At 49.6% G+C, this 15908-nt stretch overlaps 6 protein-coding genes across 6 annotated transcripts; 2 read left to right on the top strand and 4 right to left on the bottom strand.

Annotated features, from left to right (window-relative positions):
• Positions 1 to 1004: 1004 nt before the first annotated feature.
• TrAtP1_007554 (uncharacterized protein) lies at positions 1005 to 1657 on the bottom strand (the record flags this gene model as incomplete). The annotated part of the gene is made up of 4 exons (XM_066113573.1): positions 1005 to 1171; positions 1267 to 1275; positions 1442 to 1452; positions 1512 to 1657. 4 exons carry the CDS (start codon positions 1655 to 1657, stop codon positions 1005 to 1007), a joined length of 333 nt encoding a protein of 110 aa, XP_065969659.1.
• A 2208-nt stretch (positions 1658 to 3865) lies between these two features.
• TrAtP1_007553 (uncharacterized protein) lies at positions 3866 to 4285 on the bottom strand (the record flags this gene model as incomplete). The annotated part of the gene is made up of 1 exon (XM_066113572.1): positions 3866 to 4285. One exon carries the CDS (start codon positions 4283 to 4285, stop codon positions 3866 to 3868), a length of 420 nt encoding a protein of 139 aa, XP_065969658.1.
• Positions 4286 to 4516: 231 nt separating this feature from the next.
• Positions 4517 to 5341, bottom strand: TrAtP1_007552 (uncharacterized protein; the record flags this gene model as incomplete). The annotated part of the gene is made up of 2 exons (XM_066113571.1): positions 4517 to 4542; positions 5110 to 5341. 2 exons carry the CDS (start codon positions 5339 to 5341, stop codon positions 4517 to 4519), a joined length of 258 nt encoding a protein of 85 aa, XP_065969657.1.
• On the top strand, positions 4703 to 9436 carry TrAtP1_007551 (uncharacterized protein; the record flags this gene model as incomplete). The annotated part of the gene is made up of 9 exons (XM_066113570.1): positions 4703 to 6585; positions 6658 to 6748; positions 7195 to 7198; positions 7257 to 7356; positions 7418 to 7525; positions 7682 to 7822; positions 8214 to 8480; positions 8717 to 9309; positions 9432 to 9436. The coding sequence occupies exons 4-9, from the start codon at positions 7298 to 7300 to the stop codon at positions 9434 to 9436; spliced, it is 1173 nt and encodes a 390-aa protein (XP_065969656.1). The 5' UTR covers positions 4703 to 6585; positions 6658 to 6748; positions 7195 to 7198; positions 7257 to 7297.
• A 1685-nt stretch (positions 9437 to 11121) lies between these two features.
• TrAtP1_007550 (uncharacterized protein) lies at positions 11122 to 11796 on the top strand (the record flags this gene model as incomplete). Its single annotated transcript, XM_014093130.2, has 1 exon — positions 11122 to 11796. The coding sequence occupies one exon, from the start codon at positions 11122 to 11124 to the stop codon at positions 11794 to 11796; it is 675 nt and encodes a 224-aa protein (XP_013948605.1).
• A 485-nt stretch (positions 11797 to 12281) lies between these two features.
• Positions 12282 to 12455, bottom strand: TrAtP1_007549 (uncharacterized protein; the record flags this gene model as incomplete). The annotated part of the gene is made up of 1 exon (XM_066113569.1): positions 12282 to 12455. The coding sequence occupies one exon, from the start codon at positions 12453 to 12455 to the stop codon at positions 12282 to 12284; it is 174 nt and encodes a 57-aa protein (XP_065969655.1).
• Between the last annotated feature and the right edge of the window lie 3453 nt (positions 12456 to 15908).

Raw genomic sequence — 15908 nt, 5'->3', positions numbered from 1 at the left:
CGTAGGGCAGGAGGCCGAGGTCATTGGATGCCGAGAGAGACCCACGACAAGCCGCCCAATGGCAGCGGCTTTTTTCTCTCTCTTTTCCCAGTTACGACCCACGGGCGACCGAGTTCACGATGTGGTGTATGAAAAGCTTTTGCTAACTAAACATTCATTAGGTCGCGAGCCCCGCAGTATAGAGACACGCCTCACCAAGGTTCTAATCCGAAAGGAAGACAAAAAAAAGAAAGGAAAAATTAAGAAGGAAAAATAAGTTGCATGCCGGCCTAGCGGTGATGGCAGATGGTGGCTGCTACGTCCGTCGGCTTTTCGCTATTGCTTTTGTCTGGAAAGCTGAGGGTCCAGCTGCATATTCATCAATTGCCATGTCAATGCTCTCCGATACGCGGTGACAAAAGAAAAGTCGGCGGCTTTAATTGGAATATAGTATTTTGTACTGAGCTGACATGTAGCATTGGCCGCCTATAGTGGCTTTTTTTTTTTTCAGCTGGATACTTGTACAAGCAAGCAAAAATATTGCAGGGGTTTCTGGTGGCGATCCATGCCACCAACGAGCGAAAACTGCGAATCCCGCCGACAATAAGCCCTGAAGTATCGTACATAGTACGTCATACGTACCAGATTGTTTTTTTTCCCCTTAACGCGGGAACGTAAGATGGAAAGAAAATCAAATATTAGGCAGCGAGTGCCTGTTTGTACTCATCGTCTTGAATGCAATGCCGTCATGATTATCACAGGCTGGTAATAATCATCGCGGTTCCTGGACGAGGGGGAAAAAATCGATTCGAATTGTCAAACGCTGACTGGCCGAAGCTGTTGTCCTCTGGAAGGATGAACGTGGCCCCCCCCCCTTAGAGGTAGCATCTCTGCGGCCACACGGTCAAACTGCTGCAGGAGAGGAGCCAGCTCCCATGTCAAAATACACCTCCAAACCAACAGCTCTACCTACCTCGCAAGGTTAATCCACCAGCGGCGGGCATCCAGATACCTGGAAACGTTCCTCATTGGGGCTTTGAGCAGGTGGTGTTGTGCAGGAGTGCCACTCCTTGATTCCGGCTCCCCCAACCAGCGTCCGCCAAAGCCCTGCAGTTCGAGAGAGCGACAAGGGGAGGGGGCGTCTCTTTGGCGCGCTGAGCGGCCGGGGGTGAGGAGGGGTAGAAGTGGTGCCCTGTACGATCGTGACGGGTCAGAAACAAGATCCATAGGCGGGATGCACAGGCTGGATACCACATGGCAGACGGGCCTGCCTCGGGCATGGCTTACCACTATTCGCTGTAGTACTTGTAGCAGCTCTGCTGGAGAGCTAGGAAGCTGCTGGAGAGCTCGCGATGGAGGTCCCAAGAGCTTGTTCTTCGGCGAAAGACAAAGTTGGCTGGGCCTTTGGCTCTCGTCACAAGTGACCTGTGCCGGAGCACTGCTGCTTGTAGACACTCCGTACCTTTTGTACGCCTGCATGCAATCTCCCTTGTCAGCTTTCCGAAGCACGTAATCATGCAGGGGTGCCGTACCGACGCAGCTGATGGCGAAAGATGCTTCCCGTGCATGTAATTTGAGTCTCCAAGACAAGGCGCGGGTCGATCAGCAAGAGACCGCATTTGTCGCGAAATGCGACGGCAGTCTCGGCGCAAACGAGAAGAATCCCATGCCTGCGCATCGACGAGGACTTGTCCGTGGCACTGGCCGATTACAGGAACGCCCGGGATGTAGCATATTTTTTTTTTTTTTTATCCTTTCCCTGCTAGGGGTGATCCCATGGTTCCAGTATGTTTGAGAGATGTGACGAGAGGCTGTAATACGCCCGCTGGCTCCATGCCGATGCCTCTGTGGGCAGCGTCGTGCCCAAGGGCATCAGCATAAAATGCAAGGAGGAAATGCCTGGTAGAGTTTTGCAGATTGGTGTAGAAATATCGTTATGCAAGGGAGCGTGGTGTTGAAAGACGCCCGCGGACGTTTTTTTCGCTCCCTCCCTTTCGACAGCCAGCCCTGATCTTGCGGCGATCGGTACGTACCGAAAGTACATGGAGCAAGACGGCTACCAGCATCGCCATCGTCGCCGCTGCAAGGCACCAGGGGTAAAGATTGAACACATGAACACAAATTCAATAGTCGTTTAGCGCCGAGGTATTCATTTTGGAGGGTGCTTGCATTAGGTACGGGTATTGATTAGCTATTCACGTGCATCTGCGTACCTATGAACTGATTCACTCTAATTTACACAAAGCATCTTTGTCGCGTTACAATATTGATCTGAGACTCTGTGACAGGGACCTGGTGAACTAGATGGGTTGGGTGGTATTAGTGACGAGGTATTTCGTAGCCTCAGTCGGTTCCTCGGTAAACAGGCTGCGAGATTATACTGAGACATGACTGTTGCATGTGCATTGACTAGAGTTGCGAATAGACCCTTGTTGACTTGCAATTTGACGCCATTCTGTGCTCTGCAGAGGCCATGGCAATGCCGCTCAAGGTCTGAGGACATTGCCTAGTGCCAGTAGCAGCAAACAGCAGCGTATGCTACAATAACATCTCGTATATAATAGTAGAACCTGTAAACGTGGGTTCAGCTCTGCTGTCTTTGACTGTCAGATCTGACAGTTACGCCAGATACAGTCCAACTCCCCCGCTTGTGGCCTGCATACGGATCCAGACTAGAATTTGGCTTTACCGGTTCCGGACTCTCTTCTTTATTCAAACTGTGCTGTTTGGTTTTCTCTTTCTTTCAGCTTCCAAATGTTGCTACGCGGTCCAAGGTCCACTGACAAGTGCCTCCTCTCACAGCCAGTCAGAGCCGCAAACAGGGAGATGCCGGTGCCCCAATGCGTGCACTATCCAAATCGCCACATGGGTAGATGCACTAGACAAAGACCAGCCTGGTGAATGGAGTCGACTTTGGTAGCTAGTGACACGCCGTCGGACAGTCCGCTAGAAAGCTTCAGAGTGCTTCGTCTTTAGGGCGAGAGATCACGGGCTAAGGATCGTGGCACGGTATGGGGACAGTGTCTTTTATAGCAGTTTCCTCTTCTTTTACGTAGAGCCAGCGTAGAAGAGCAATCGTAGGGCTTGTGATGCTTGGCTGTTTCCGGCTGCTTGGTGGAGATGCCTTCTTTTGGCACTGCGAGAGACAGTAGGGCTACGTGAATGGAAACGGTGCATCGCTTGCCGCATGTTCCGCGATGGAAGACAAGACAATCGTGGTACTGGACAAGTAGTTTCTTGTTTCTTCGACAGTTGATGCCCTGCAAATCCCTCTGGCACGAGCCTGAACGAACTCATCTTTGCGGTCTTGCGGAGTGCATGGAGCCTCGCAGTGGTCAAAGCAAAAGTAAGAGAAGACACTAGCTGCTTCATGGGCCAAGTCATCGTCCAAACAAAGCCAAACTCGGCAAGCAGCTGCGTCTCTTATACTCGTATTTGCTCGGAACAAGGCGAGTAGCAAGGAGGCTAGGACTCAATGCGTTTCGCGTATACCTGGTAGGTACATCAGGCTTCCATGTTCTATACATGTACTCAGCTTGGCGATGCGCCACCAACACTCTCTCAACACTCCGCGCTTGTGTGGCGCCCTCCATGGCCGAAAACCTCTCCGTTTCGATCCTTGGGTCCCCAATTTTACATGTCCAGAGCCATTGAGCCTGCTGTAGCGGCTGGGCCTATTCGCCGTCCTGGACCAGACCAAGACTATGGGCGCCACTCGCCGTTTTTCTTCCGTACACGCCCAGAAACTGCGCCCACAAGGTTTTTTTTTTGCGGATAAGAGTGAGCCAGGGCTTTATTAGGAACCTGCTCAGTCGCTGAGAACAGAGCAGACCAAGCAGGATGGCGGTAGGGCTTCAGAAGAGTACCCAAGGTAGATGGGAATAAGTCAGAAGAGGAAATAGGAATAAGAAGAAGAATACCCAAAGGCTGTCGCTTCCTTCCTCCTTTCCTCCTTTCCTCTCCTCTTTCTGCTTCTTCCAACAGCGTTATTTACTCTTTCCGTCCCTTGTGCGATTACACAGCAATTGATTGATTGTTGATTGATTGGTTGTGTACTTCGTCCCGTCGTCAATTGCCTGCGATCCCCGCTGTCTCGATCTAATCGTTTCTTGGATCTGTTGTCGATATCGCCGCAAAGCACCTCTTTACCTCGCTGTTTTTGGCATATATTGCTACCGCTGCTTGTTTCTTTGTCCACTGCTCCCTTGTCTGTTGCCTCGCAAGCTTTTGTTGTTCCCATCAGCCGAAAGGAAGAGCCAGAGCCGCGATAGCAAAGCGTCGTCCGTCCCAGCAGCAGCGTCGCCATCGTGAGGCCGAGCCCCCCTCCCTCCAGAACTCCAGCGCTCCAGCGTTCGTCTGCTCGCTCGTGTGGGTGGAATTTTCGTTCGTGTGGGTAGTTCTAGCGCCCTTTCATACCAGGGCCGGCCAACCAACGGGTCTGAGATCGAGCACACAGATCGTCTTTGGCCACAACGCCAGCGCCCACATCGAACGTCTCACAGGCAATAGGCTCACGCCCCCCCTGTCCCTCGCCTAACTAATCCCCGCGCAAGCCGGAGCTGGCTGTGCAGAGTCAAACTGTGTGAGCAGGAAGTGTGTGCCCACTAATAAGTCGTCCAACAAGAGGGCCAGGACAAGCTTGGACAAGGGAGAAAAAAAAAAGCTCGCCCGCTCTCTCTCGCTGCCGCACGGCGTCCCGCGACTGACTCTTTTCCTCCATCACACATTCTTCCTCTTTCATCTCTTTTCCTTTCGTCACGGCTGCTACGGTTCTTCCCTTGCGCGTGTTTCGGACATCGGCTGAGAGAGTTACGGTTGTTTTTGCCGGCGCCTAAAAGTAAGTTGAGATTCTGCACCCTGCCAGCCTTGCTTTTTTTTTTGGTGCCTCTTGTGAATTTTTCCCCTCTTGTCCGTGCCCGGAAGGTCGAATAGTGTGTGGTTTGCGCGCGGACGACGGATCAAAATTTCGAATTGGACGCTGCCCCTCCGGCGACGGCAGCAGAATCGCCAGCCTCGACCTCGACAGGCACCGAAGCAACGGCCGGGGCCTTGTGCGCTCGGCGACGAGGCCGCTGCAGCGACGCAATCGACCGATACAGGCCTTTTTAGTGCGCGCCGTCCGCAGCGCACATGCGGCGAAAAAGTGCGGCGTCGTATTTCCGGTTGCGCCGTCGCCGTCGCCGTCAGGACTGGCCCCGAAACCCTCCAAGAGCGCTGCCACGGCCAGATCGCGAGCATCGCGGGCGCTGCTGGCCGTCGCATCGTCCGGCCTCTCCAGCGCCATGCCTGGCCTCCATGCCATGCAGATTTTCTCTCCGGAAGCACTTCGGGCGTCTTCGCGGGGACGATGCACAATCTCCATCCGGCCTCACCCCACTTCGCCGGGCCCATAGCAATGCGATTGCGGCAGACGCGAAAATTCAGATGCTGCGAGTCGATATGTTCAAAAGGAATGGAGCGACGAGGTGCCTGGCCGTGGGAGAAATCAATCTTGCGGCGATTCAGCCTGTCGATGCTGGTGTTGCTGGCAAAATCTCAATATCGCAATGCCTGGCGGGATGGATAGCTGCGGCTCCTTGCACGAGCAGCTGACAATGCAACTATGCGCCTTGACGGCTGCCACGCATGATCGACATGTTGGGCCTCAGTTATTCCGAGTCGCTGATAAGTGGATATTTGGCATGTTGGACGGCGGTGGACTGCGATGCTACGACTCGTTTGTGGCGGCTGAGTCGTTGGTGCGTGCTTGGTGCGCATTCGCCGTTTGCTCCTCCAAATTGGACTACATAATGCGGCACCGTCATTCTACGAATCGCCATGACGGGCTTCAATAGCCATTGACCGTGGCCAGCCTTTTGCCAGTCTCATCAACTGAAGCAACACCTACGCAAACTTTTTGATACATCACATGCCCGTAATTTGAATGGTTGCAACGTCAAAAATGCCATTGTCTATCAGTTACGGCTCCAAAACGAGGATGATGCAACTGAGAATACACTGGAACCACCTGCCCACCTATGGAATTTGGAATTTTGAGGGATGATACACTTTGACAGAACATGGATATCAAAGACTGGCCACTTCCGAGGATACTCTCAGGGGAATGGACATGGGCTGGACCAATGGTGTCACCGAGTTGTCGCCCTCAAGACCCGAAAAGTTCCTTTGACGTAATACACAACACACGAGACAAGAGGGCTTTGTTATCGTTTTGCACATCACGCGCCTATAAAAAGCCGCAATCCACGGCACAGAATACTAATTTTCTCTTCATCTAGGTTCTTCTTGATTTCGAGAGCGTTCCAACTGTTTTACCACACTCCTTAAGGATTTTCGGTAGAACAAACGTTCGGTTCCACGATTTCACGTTACGACTCCAGTTCAAAGAGAATATTCTTTTCCGCTTCAAGCATCGCTTCTGCCCCCTTGCCATCTTGAACGCGGCGTGACGGCGTATTGACCATATCTTTACTCGTACACCCTTCTTCCTCTTCTTTGGAGTCCAGCTATTGTGACTGGATATCGGCTCTTTATTGCTTCGTTCTCGATTCTCATTTTCGATCGGACGCTCCATCTCCATCTCCATCTCTATTTCCATTTTCTTAGGTTCGTGTGCGGCCGAAATTGCGTGTAGCTGGTCATGGACAGCGTTTTGATACTAACAACTCTGGTCAATAGTCTTGAAGCATCTTCTTTGGCAAAGATAGCCTATTTATAATTGGACGTGAGAAACATATTACAACTTGTTTTTGAAAGCATACAGCAATTGGTACGTGTTGACTTTTTCCTAACTTTCTGTTCGTTTGCATGCACCTCTACGCCTGGCAGTCTGGCAATTTTGGCGAGATACGAAAGCCTATTGGTCGCGCAGTTGTCAAGGAGGCTCTTTTGACACGGGCAAACGTCGCCTTGAGCCAAGTGGCCCATTTCAGATTCTGGTGACAAGGCCTGGCGCAACAAGCAACTCTATCCTTTTCATCCACACCGGCAGAAAAAGAAGATTGCTCTGCGGCAGGCCCCAATCTGAACAACAGCCACAACAACATAGCTAGGCACTGGCGATGATGTCTTCTGCTTATTCTCCCCCCTCTTTTTTCTCCTCCTGGGAGGCACTGCTACAAATGATCAACTTCATTTGTTGTCATCTTCTCTTCTCCTATATCGCCATAGCGCCTTTGATCGGCATTGTACATGTACTAATGAGCTTCGGTGCAGACAAGTATGGATCTCAACACTTCCTTTTCCGGGTCGCAATCTAACGGCATTGGTGCTGCTAGTCCAATGGCTTTCCAAAACGGAACCCCCCCCTGCTACCGACATGTCGGCTGTCCCATCTCCCGCTGGTCCTACTCAGGACCAGGCCAAGACTACCCTCTGGTAAGATAAAAGTGCAGCCCAGGGATATGCAAGGGTGATATGTGACTGACGAATGAACTAGGATGGGAGAGCTTGAGCCTTGGATGGACGAGAACTTCATCAAGGGCGTCTTCCTATCTTCTGCCGGAGAGACGGTCAACGTCAAGGTCATCCGCGACAAGAACTCTGGGTAAGTTTTGCTGCCCTGCTTTTGGATTTGGGTCTAGCTGTGCACAACGAACGATGAGGCCTTTACAGCGTCTATAGTCGAAAAGCCACACGCACCATACACCGCGCATGCTATCCGTTATCGAAGCCCGTCTCAGCTAACATGAGTCTCTCCTAGCAACGCCGGCTACTGCTTCGTCGAGTTCCCGACTCCCGACTCCGCTACCAAGGCGCTTGGCCTTAACGGACAGGCAGTGCCCAACAGCCAGCGCCAGTTCAAGCTCAACTGGGCCTCTGGCGGCGGCTTGGTGGATCGACGGTATGTGTAACCCTTGTGAAATTAAGCCATGCAGTGTTCAGCCTCGTCTCTTTTTCTGCCCTTTTTTTTAGGGCTGCCTTGCGGTGGTGCTTGTACCTCCCCACGCAGTTTCTCGTGTGCCTGTGCCTGGCCGGTACTTGCCACAGATTTGCGGCAGTAACGCTGGCGCCTCGGATTTACTTTCTTCACCACCTCTTCAGCGCAGCTTCATCTTTCTTTTTTTTTTCCCCTCTGCCTTGCTCTGCCCTGAACAGTCCATCGCTTGCGATTTGCGCCCTCCTCTCTCTTTTCTTCGTTCACTCTCTCGCTGCTTCAGCATCCTTGCCTTTTCTTCACTTCCGCTCCTGCTCCCGCTTCATATTCGGTTTCTAATGTCTTCCAACAACGATAGCGACGACCGCGGCCCCGAGTACAGCATCTTCGTCGGCGACCTTGGCCCCGAGGTCAACGAATATGTCTTGGTCTCGCTCTTCCAGGCTCGTTTCCCCTCGTGCAAGTCTGCCAAGATCATGACCGACGCCATGTCTGGCCAGAGCCGCGGCTACGGGTTCGTGCGCTTTTCTGATGAAAACGACCAGCAGCGTGCGCTCGTTGAGATGCAGGGAGTCTACTGCGGTAACCGTCCTATGAGGATTTCGACTGCCACTCCCAAGAATCGGTACGTCCCTCGCCTTAGTACTGACCTTTTTTTTCTCTACTTTTTCACTTGTTGCAATTTCTACCCTTACACTTGTGCACGTACTCTACTCTACTTTTGACTTGGAGACGCTCCTTTGATTTTCTTTCGGGCCAACTCTGGGCTATTATCCGCTTACACTCTCCCATCACGCCTCCTCTCGCACTGTCTTCTTTGCAAAGAGCAAATCTGGCTGACATGACGGTTTTTCCTTACAGCGGAAACCACGGCTTCGGTCACGGACACCAAGGAGGTCCTATGATGGGCGGCGGTATGCCCCAGCAGCAGCAGATGTGGGGTGGAGTGCAAAACTTCCCCTACGGCGGCGGCGGCGGCGGTGGTGGTGGTGGCGGTGGTAACTTCAACCCGGCCACGCAGATGAACCAGTTCACTGATCCCAACAACACCACTGTCTTCGTCGGCGGCCTTTCAGGATACGTCACCGAGGACGAGCTGCGATCTTTCTTCCAGGGCTTTGGAGAGATTACATATGTCAAGATCCCCCCCCGGCAAAGGCTGCGGCTTCGTCCAGTTCGTCCACCGCCACGCCGCCGAGATGGCCATCAATCAGATGCAGGGTTACCCCATCGGCAACTCCCGCGTGCGTCTCAGCTGGGGCAGATCTCAGAACAACTCTGGTGTGGGTACTCCCTACCGCCCTGCTCCCCCTCCGCCTCACTACATGGGCATGCCTGGCCCTGCTCACGGCGGCCCTGGTCCCAGCCCATACGGCGGCCCTCACCACTTTGGTGGTCCTGCTCCTGGCCCCCAGGGTCCTTCAGGGCCTCCAGGTCCCGCTGTTCCCCCTCAGGTACGCAACCCCAAAGCGTAACAGGATACGCTGCATCCCCCTTTTACCCCTTCCTTCTCCATTTTCGATTTGAAAAATCAACAGAAAAGCTGACTACTGGAACCCATTTTTTTGTAGTAAAGTTTGAAGAAGCTGCTGGACACTACTAGAGACCGGCTGCGTCTTTTATCCAGACCTGTCACAGGGAATTGGACATGGTTTTGTCAACTTCCATTTGATGCTCTCTTTTCCTATTCTTCACAGCCAAATTGATGGGCTGACCTGGGGCAACATTGGGGCGTTGGACTGATTTGCGTCGTTCGGGCACGTCGTCTTTTGTCATTTTTTCTCACGTTGAAATTACCATTGCTTTGCGCTTTGACACGACACTATGCACCCCCCATTTTCTTGAGTCTCAAATCACGACCGGCGTTGGAGATTTCAGTTCTCTGGGGAACTGTCACCAGTCAAATTTGATTACGTGCTTGATTTTATGATTCCCCTTACAAAATTGATGCCGTGCTTTGTTGCGTGTGATTGCCTCTTGTTTTTGTGCCTCTCGCTTTTGTGATGTGTGCAATAATTTCCCATGTTTAGGCTCCAAGTTTCTGTTTCTTCCTATTTTACCTCTTTGTCTTGTTTGCCCTTTTTTTTTAATTCTATTCTTCTTTTCCCTTTCCCTGTTACCTGTCATTTCTTTTTACGCATTTCCTACTATCTCTTTGTATCTTCTATTATTTCTTTTACGTATTTCTTATTATCTCTCTTTCGTATCTTCTGTTATTTCTTTGCCTCTTTATTATCTCCCGTATTTTATATTATTTCTTTCCGTATTTCCAATTTTATTTCGTCCTCAGCCTTTAAAAGCCAGACTTTGCGCATAGCGACAAGAGCTGTTCTCGAGCCTAGAACTTGCGCTGGTCATTAAAATTTTCTCTTGTATAACTAACTTTCCTATTCTTTTCCTTCCATCTATTCCCCTTCTTTTTCAATTCCGTTCTCTCTCTCTTCATTACCCAAAAGTGCTTTCCTTGCTCTCTCTCATGCCTACACTCTCTCTATTGGATTTGGTAGCAGCGGTAGACGCTCTTTTCTCTGATCCTCTAGTGTTTTGGCTGCTCTTCCCTTTCAGCTTGACACTTTGATATTCCACCAGCTATACAGCTGCAAGTCTTGCTTTCTTTCAAGCCGTCGTTGTATGACATCCAAAACTCTGTCTCAAAACGTGTATGCGGAGTAACTCGTCATGTGTACGTGCATTCTTCGGGCTGGCAATAGTTTGTGGATGGCGAGGGGATATGCATGTTTCGTTTAGCACTGCGGACAGCAGATATGCCTATATGTATCTACAGGTATCTAGAAAAGAATACAAGGGAGCATTTAGATGGAGTGTCTCGATTTTATGCTTGTGAGGCTTCTTGTCTACCTATAATATGGCTACTAACGGTATCCCCCTTTCTATGCCCTGTATTAGTCGCTCTGATAAAAATTCCTTTTCGCAATTTATTACTTCCAAAGAGCGCGCCATTTATGCTTCACATGTCAAGGCCGTGCCGATTATCCTTCTGGCCAGCTGGAATCGCTGGATAGAGCGAGGCTAGTTGTCATGGGACCCTAGTCGCGGGGTAACAGCACTTTTCGGCGAAGAGTCATGAGATGTTCCACTTTACTTTGCTTGAGCAAAAGTGCCTCTTGATATAGACGCTGAGCAGCTGGTATATAGATGTCTATATAAACTATAGGAGTGGACGGACTAGATTTGCAATTGTTCGCATTGTACTGTCGAAAAAGATTAACGGGCATTGTTCATCAGCCAACCAACTCTATCTCATCATGTCATCCACGCCTTTCCATTTCCGTGTCGAAAATGCTCGGGACGAAGACTTGCCGCGATGCATGGAGCTCATCCTCGAAGCGTTTGGGCCGTTTCCTATTATGAAAATCATGGGAGGGCCCAAGACACTAGAGAACTATGAATTTACCGCCGGGCAACACTTGACCGGCTTCAGAGAGCACGCTGCAAAGTATCCCTCTGTGTGGCCGGCCATCAAGTGCGTACACACAGATCCAGCTACGGGAGAGGAGAAGATTATTGGCTATGCGGAGTGGTTCGTCTGGGACAGGGTGAGGAGCGAGGAGGAGTACATGCAGGAGAATCACATCTTGCGCATGGAGTGGATACAGGACGAGGAGAAGAGGCAGCAGTGCCTCGAGCTGATTCAGCCAGAGGTTGATATGCGGAGGAAGGTCATGAAGGGGCGGCCGTTTGCGCTGCTGGGCTGGATGTGCGTTGATCCTGCGTATAGGAGGCGTGGGGTGGCTTCGGCGTGCGTGAAGTGGGGGATGGAGAGGTGTGCTGAGCTGGGGATTCCGGCGTACTTGGAGGCGAGTGAGGAGGGGATGAAGACGTATAAGAGCTTGGGGTGGGAGGTGTATAGTGGCGAGGGGGTTGAGGAGTTGGCGTTTCCGCCGATGATTTGGTGGCCTCCTAGTGCTGTGAGGAATTAGGGAGGGGGTTGCTTTGAAGGCTGTGGGTATGATGGAGTATATAAGATGCTGTGAGCAGATGAAGATGTGTAGGTATTTATGTGAGCTTGTATTCTTCTTGTGTGCGTAATCGGCAAAGTCGAGCTTGAGGATTTGACGTGGGTGTAAATTGAGTTGACTCGGGCTAGAACTATCAGAGGAGAAGTTAGCGGCAGTTTTTATAGAAGACAGCAGAGAATTTGTGTAAACTTGCAAAGGTTGAACCTCGGGGCAGATAGAAGAATGCTCATACTAATGGGAAGCGTAGAGTGCCGTAGAGTGCAAAATGCGTTGTCCAATATAGAACCGGTGATATCTTGAATACCAGGCTACGGTCCAACTCGAATGGTAGCCCAAAGTTCAATCTTGCATCCATGAGGTCGCGCTGAAATTTGAGACTGGGGGTTGTCTCTGCGTTGATACGACTGCATGTAATCCAGCTGTATTTCTTCTTCAGCTTTAATTCTTCAGGGTTGGGGGTTATCGGTAGAAATTGCCTTTCGAGCTAGCTTCTTTGCCGCAATAGCTGGTGCAATATCTTTGCGATAAACTAGGACGCTGTCGGAAGGAAGCGTAAATTCAATGAGAAATGGTAGTTCGATGTTGACTGGTTCAAGCAGTAACGCTTCCTTGAGTCCCATCTCCGAATATGGCTTGTTGGAGGTGATGGTATACTCTTATCATAAATTGAAGTACCTGTATGTCGAGCTGAGCATGTATTCTTTCTGTTCAAGACAGAGGTTCGCGAGAGTCGTTGTGGACGATCGATTATCTTGATGGTAAGCAGTAGTTCTACAAGTAGTATCAAGAAATTTGTCAGTAGGTTATACCTTAATAGTGCTCTGTAAAAAAGACACGCTACTCGAGAGAGGAGAGAAAGGAAACGTGCCTTGGTCAATAAATTGAAAGAACCCAAGGCCATCTTGCTATCAGAGTCTGAAGAAACGGTGCCTATACGGTATGGTCGAAGTGGTTTATTCCTCATCTTGGAGTTCGAGGGCTAAAATTAACAAATCCGAATGATCAGCTCTACTTCCGATTAGCTATAACGTTTCTGCGGCAGAGTAAGAAATTCTAGTTGGTTGGCCGCCTTGCCTCAAGACCGAGCACATCAATGCTAGACAGAATAAACAGATGCTCAATATTCGATACTATCAGTGCGCTCACCAATTTTTGGTTGCTTTCTGGGGACTTGCCTTGTATCCTCTTCAAGTTCGACAATAGATTATCATCTTGTCCAAACTGCATCCAGGTGAATCCAAGTCGACTTGGTTTTGGAACGTGAGCTGGAGAGTATCACTCGTTCGCTGGCTGGAGGCGAGAGCAGTTGTTGGCTATGGCAACCACCCTAGCCAAAGAACTTGAGTGCGCCTCAAGAGTGTTTGCATCTAAACCGAAAGCTTTAGAACAAAATTTTCCAGGAACCAAAAACTTGCATAGACAGATCCGACGGCGCAGCACCAAGTCCAAAGGGGCAGCGAACTAGCTGGGCCGTGCAAGTCTGGCCCTACACGAATGTTCATTTTCTTCACTATGAAAGCCTGTTGATATAGAATGCTTAGAGCGATAATGAGAAAGCGTAGATGTCGACTTTTGAGGGACTTGTCTCGGCGATAGGGGTATGAGGCCAGTGTTGGAAACGTTTGTGTCGACGTTCTTCGTTTTAGTTGAGGAATGCAGATGGCATCAGAAATTCACGAAAATATTCCTAGCAATAGAGTAACAATTAGATCTTTGGACTTGAAAGCCGTGCAAGGAGAGTATCAGCTTTCTGTAATAACTTACCAACGCGTCTCCCAATTTCCATTTGTGATCCTTCGATCCACGATCAAGGCAAGAAAATAGGGCTAGCTCAGTGCTGCTGCTTTCAAAGGTCCAAAATATCGATTTCATGCATAGAATAGTCGAGCATCATATCTGCGAAGAGAATAAAATCGGTCAGTCCACCATAGAATATTTTCTGACAACTTTGACAGGCGACTTGCTAGCCGCTGTAGCAAGGAGAAAGCCGCTTTTGCTGGTATCCGTGCTGGCATTGCCACGGGTCAGTCTATGGGCAGTGTTGGTGCAAAGGAGATGGGGAGCCGTCAGCCACGGACCCCGTTTGCGGTCACGTTCTGTGTGACATTGGTCTCATCCATGACTTTTAGTGACTTGGAAACAAAATGCATGCGTACCCTGCGCTATCAGGTAGCTACTAGATTAGTAAAACCGTTGATAGTTTCGGATTCGAAGGTTGTAGAAGGGCTTTGGCGTGCGCCCTATAACCAATACAATTCCCGACAGATTCCGCGCCTTGCAAAAGTGCCATCAGAGGAGAAGAAATTGGCGTCGGCACTGCCAGCTTTCCGAGGCCTCGATCTCAATAAAAATTTCTGAATGATGGCTAGGTGGGCGCTCATAAACAAAAAATGCGCTGTTTTCTTTTAATTCGCTAAAAGCTCATTGCAAGCTACTTGGTGAATCCATCGAAACTGCCAAGCCGGCTCATCAAATACTGTCCATCGCTTAGATGGAAATCTTTTACCATAGTTTGCCTCTAATTTTGCTGTTTGTTGATGCATATTAAGCCCGTTATTTTATTGCAGCTATCAGAGGACGAATAAGGATAATTCTAGTTCTGCGAGAATTGTGCTTTGAGGTAAAATATATCTTTCGCCGACCGCCCATGTGAGTATCTATTGGAGAAGGTTTCTGTGGAACGGAGGCTGCTGGCTCCAATGTTTGAGCGAAGTAGTTATTGGTATGGCAACTTCGATAACTATCGGTCGGAAAGTTTATCCAAAATCATGATGGATTGGGGCTTTTCGCCTTTCGTAGTCCAAAATACTTTTTCCTCTTCTTCACGTCCTCTTCGAGTGATGGCCCAGGTGAAGCCCTCTCTGTCGCTGCTCGTGGTCCCTGCAAATATGCGGTATGATTTCTTCGGCACGCAAAGGGAAATAGCGAACTATTTGACGAGTTGTTCAATCTCAGTATCTTTGTTCGTTCAACGTACACGTGTGCGTAATGCGTCGCTATTGTTCGATGATGGGAGGCTAAAAGCAATCTATTTAATCTCCGATCTTGTTAGCACTATCTATCCAAGGGCGGGATCAGCGGTGGGATGGCGAAATGGAACTGACGAAGGAGTACTGTACCTTTACGACGCTTATTTCTGAAGAAAAACCAAGTTGCTAGCGTAGATCATTGCAATACGCCGCCATGGCCGTAGCAATTATTGGGCAAGCATCGAAAGTAGCACAATTCTCGACTAAGAAATTTGGCATCGGTGTGTCAATTTGTTGCACAAACGTTAGGAGCCCATCTTTCAGAGTACTTCGATGTCAACGAGCGGTATTTGAGCCTGAGCCAAAACCAAGGGGGTAGGAAAGATAATCACATCTGGATGGAATTGCTTCTCAGCAGAAATGGAAGAGATCAAATAATAATAGAAGTGACCTATGGTGTTTGAAAAGGTAAATCCGTGGTGCAGTAGTCTAGGCAGAAGAGTAGAGTAATCATTTAGTGCAGCGTCTGAATAATCGAGTGCGGCTACATACAATGCGACCATGTGAGAAAAGTATCAGCTTTCCTATCTCCTTTAGCTACCAGCTATTGTTACACAAAATCACAGGATTTTTCGTTTCATTTTATGTCATTTTGGCGAAATCTTTGGTCAAGAAGGATGCCTTCAAAGCTTCGCCCAACGATTTCTACCGTATGCTCTAGGGTAATGCTTCTATCACCGTCTCTAGATTGTGTACCAGCCACTGCCTGTTCTCAATGTAACTCCTCCAAATCTGAATATCAAAGCTTCCTGATATTTCTGTAGTTACATCTTTCGAATTCTGAAATCTGAGAGATATTGAGCCGCGATTTGGAGCGAAATGGCAAGCTGTCTATCTGTCGTTAGTTTTAGGTTGGAATTTAGGTTTCCCCACGAACTATAGATCTAGCTTAGCAGCGTTGGCGATCATTTTCGTGGGAATCCACCCGCCAGTCCAACGACGTTATCCAAGCTGTTTGCTGTTGGACGTAGCATTTTTCTTGACGATAACGTAGCCAAAATACTCGTCTCTGGGATTCGTAAATATCTATAAAGTAGCAAGGCA

This window comes from Trichoderma atroviride, chromosome 4 (genome assembly GCF_020647795.1).
Source record: "Trichoderma atroviride chromosome 4, complete sequence".
NCBI lineage: Eukaryota > Fungi > Ascomycota > Sordariomycetes > Hypocreales > Hypocreaceae > Trichoderma > Trichoderma atroviride.
This window is presented reverse-complemented; position numbering and strand designations above follow the sequence as displayed.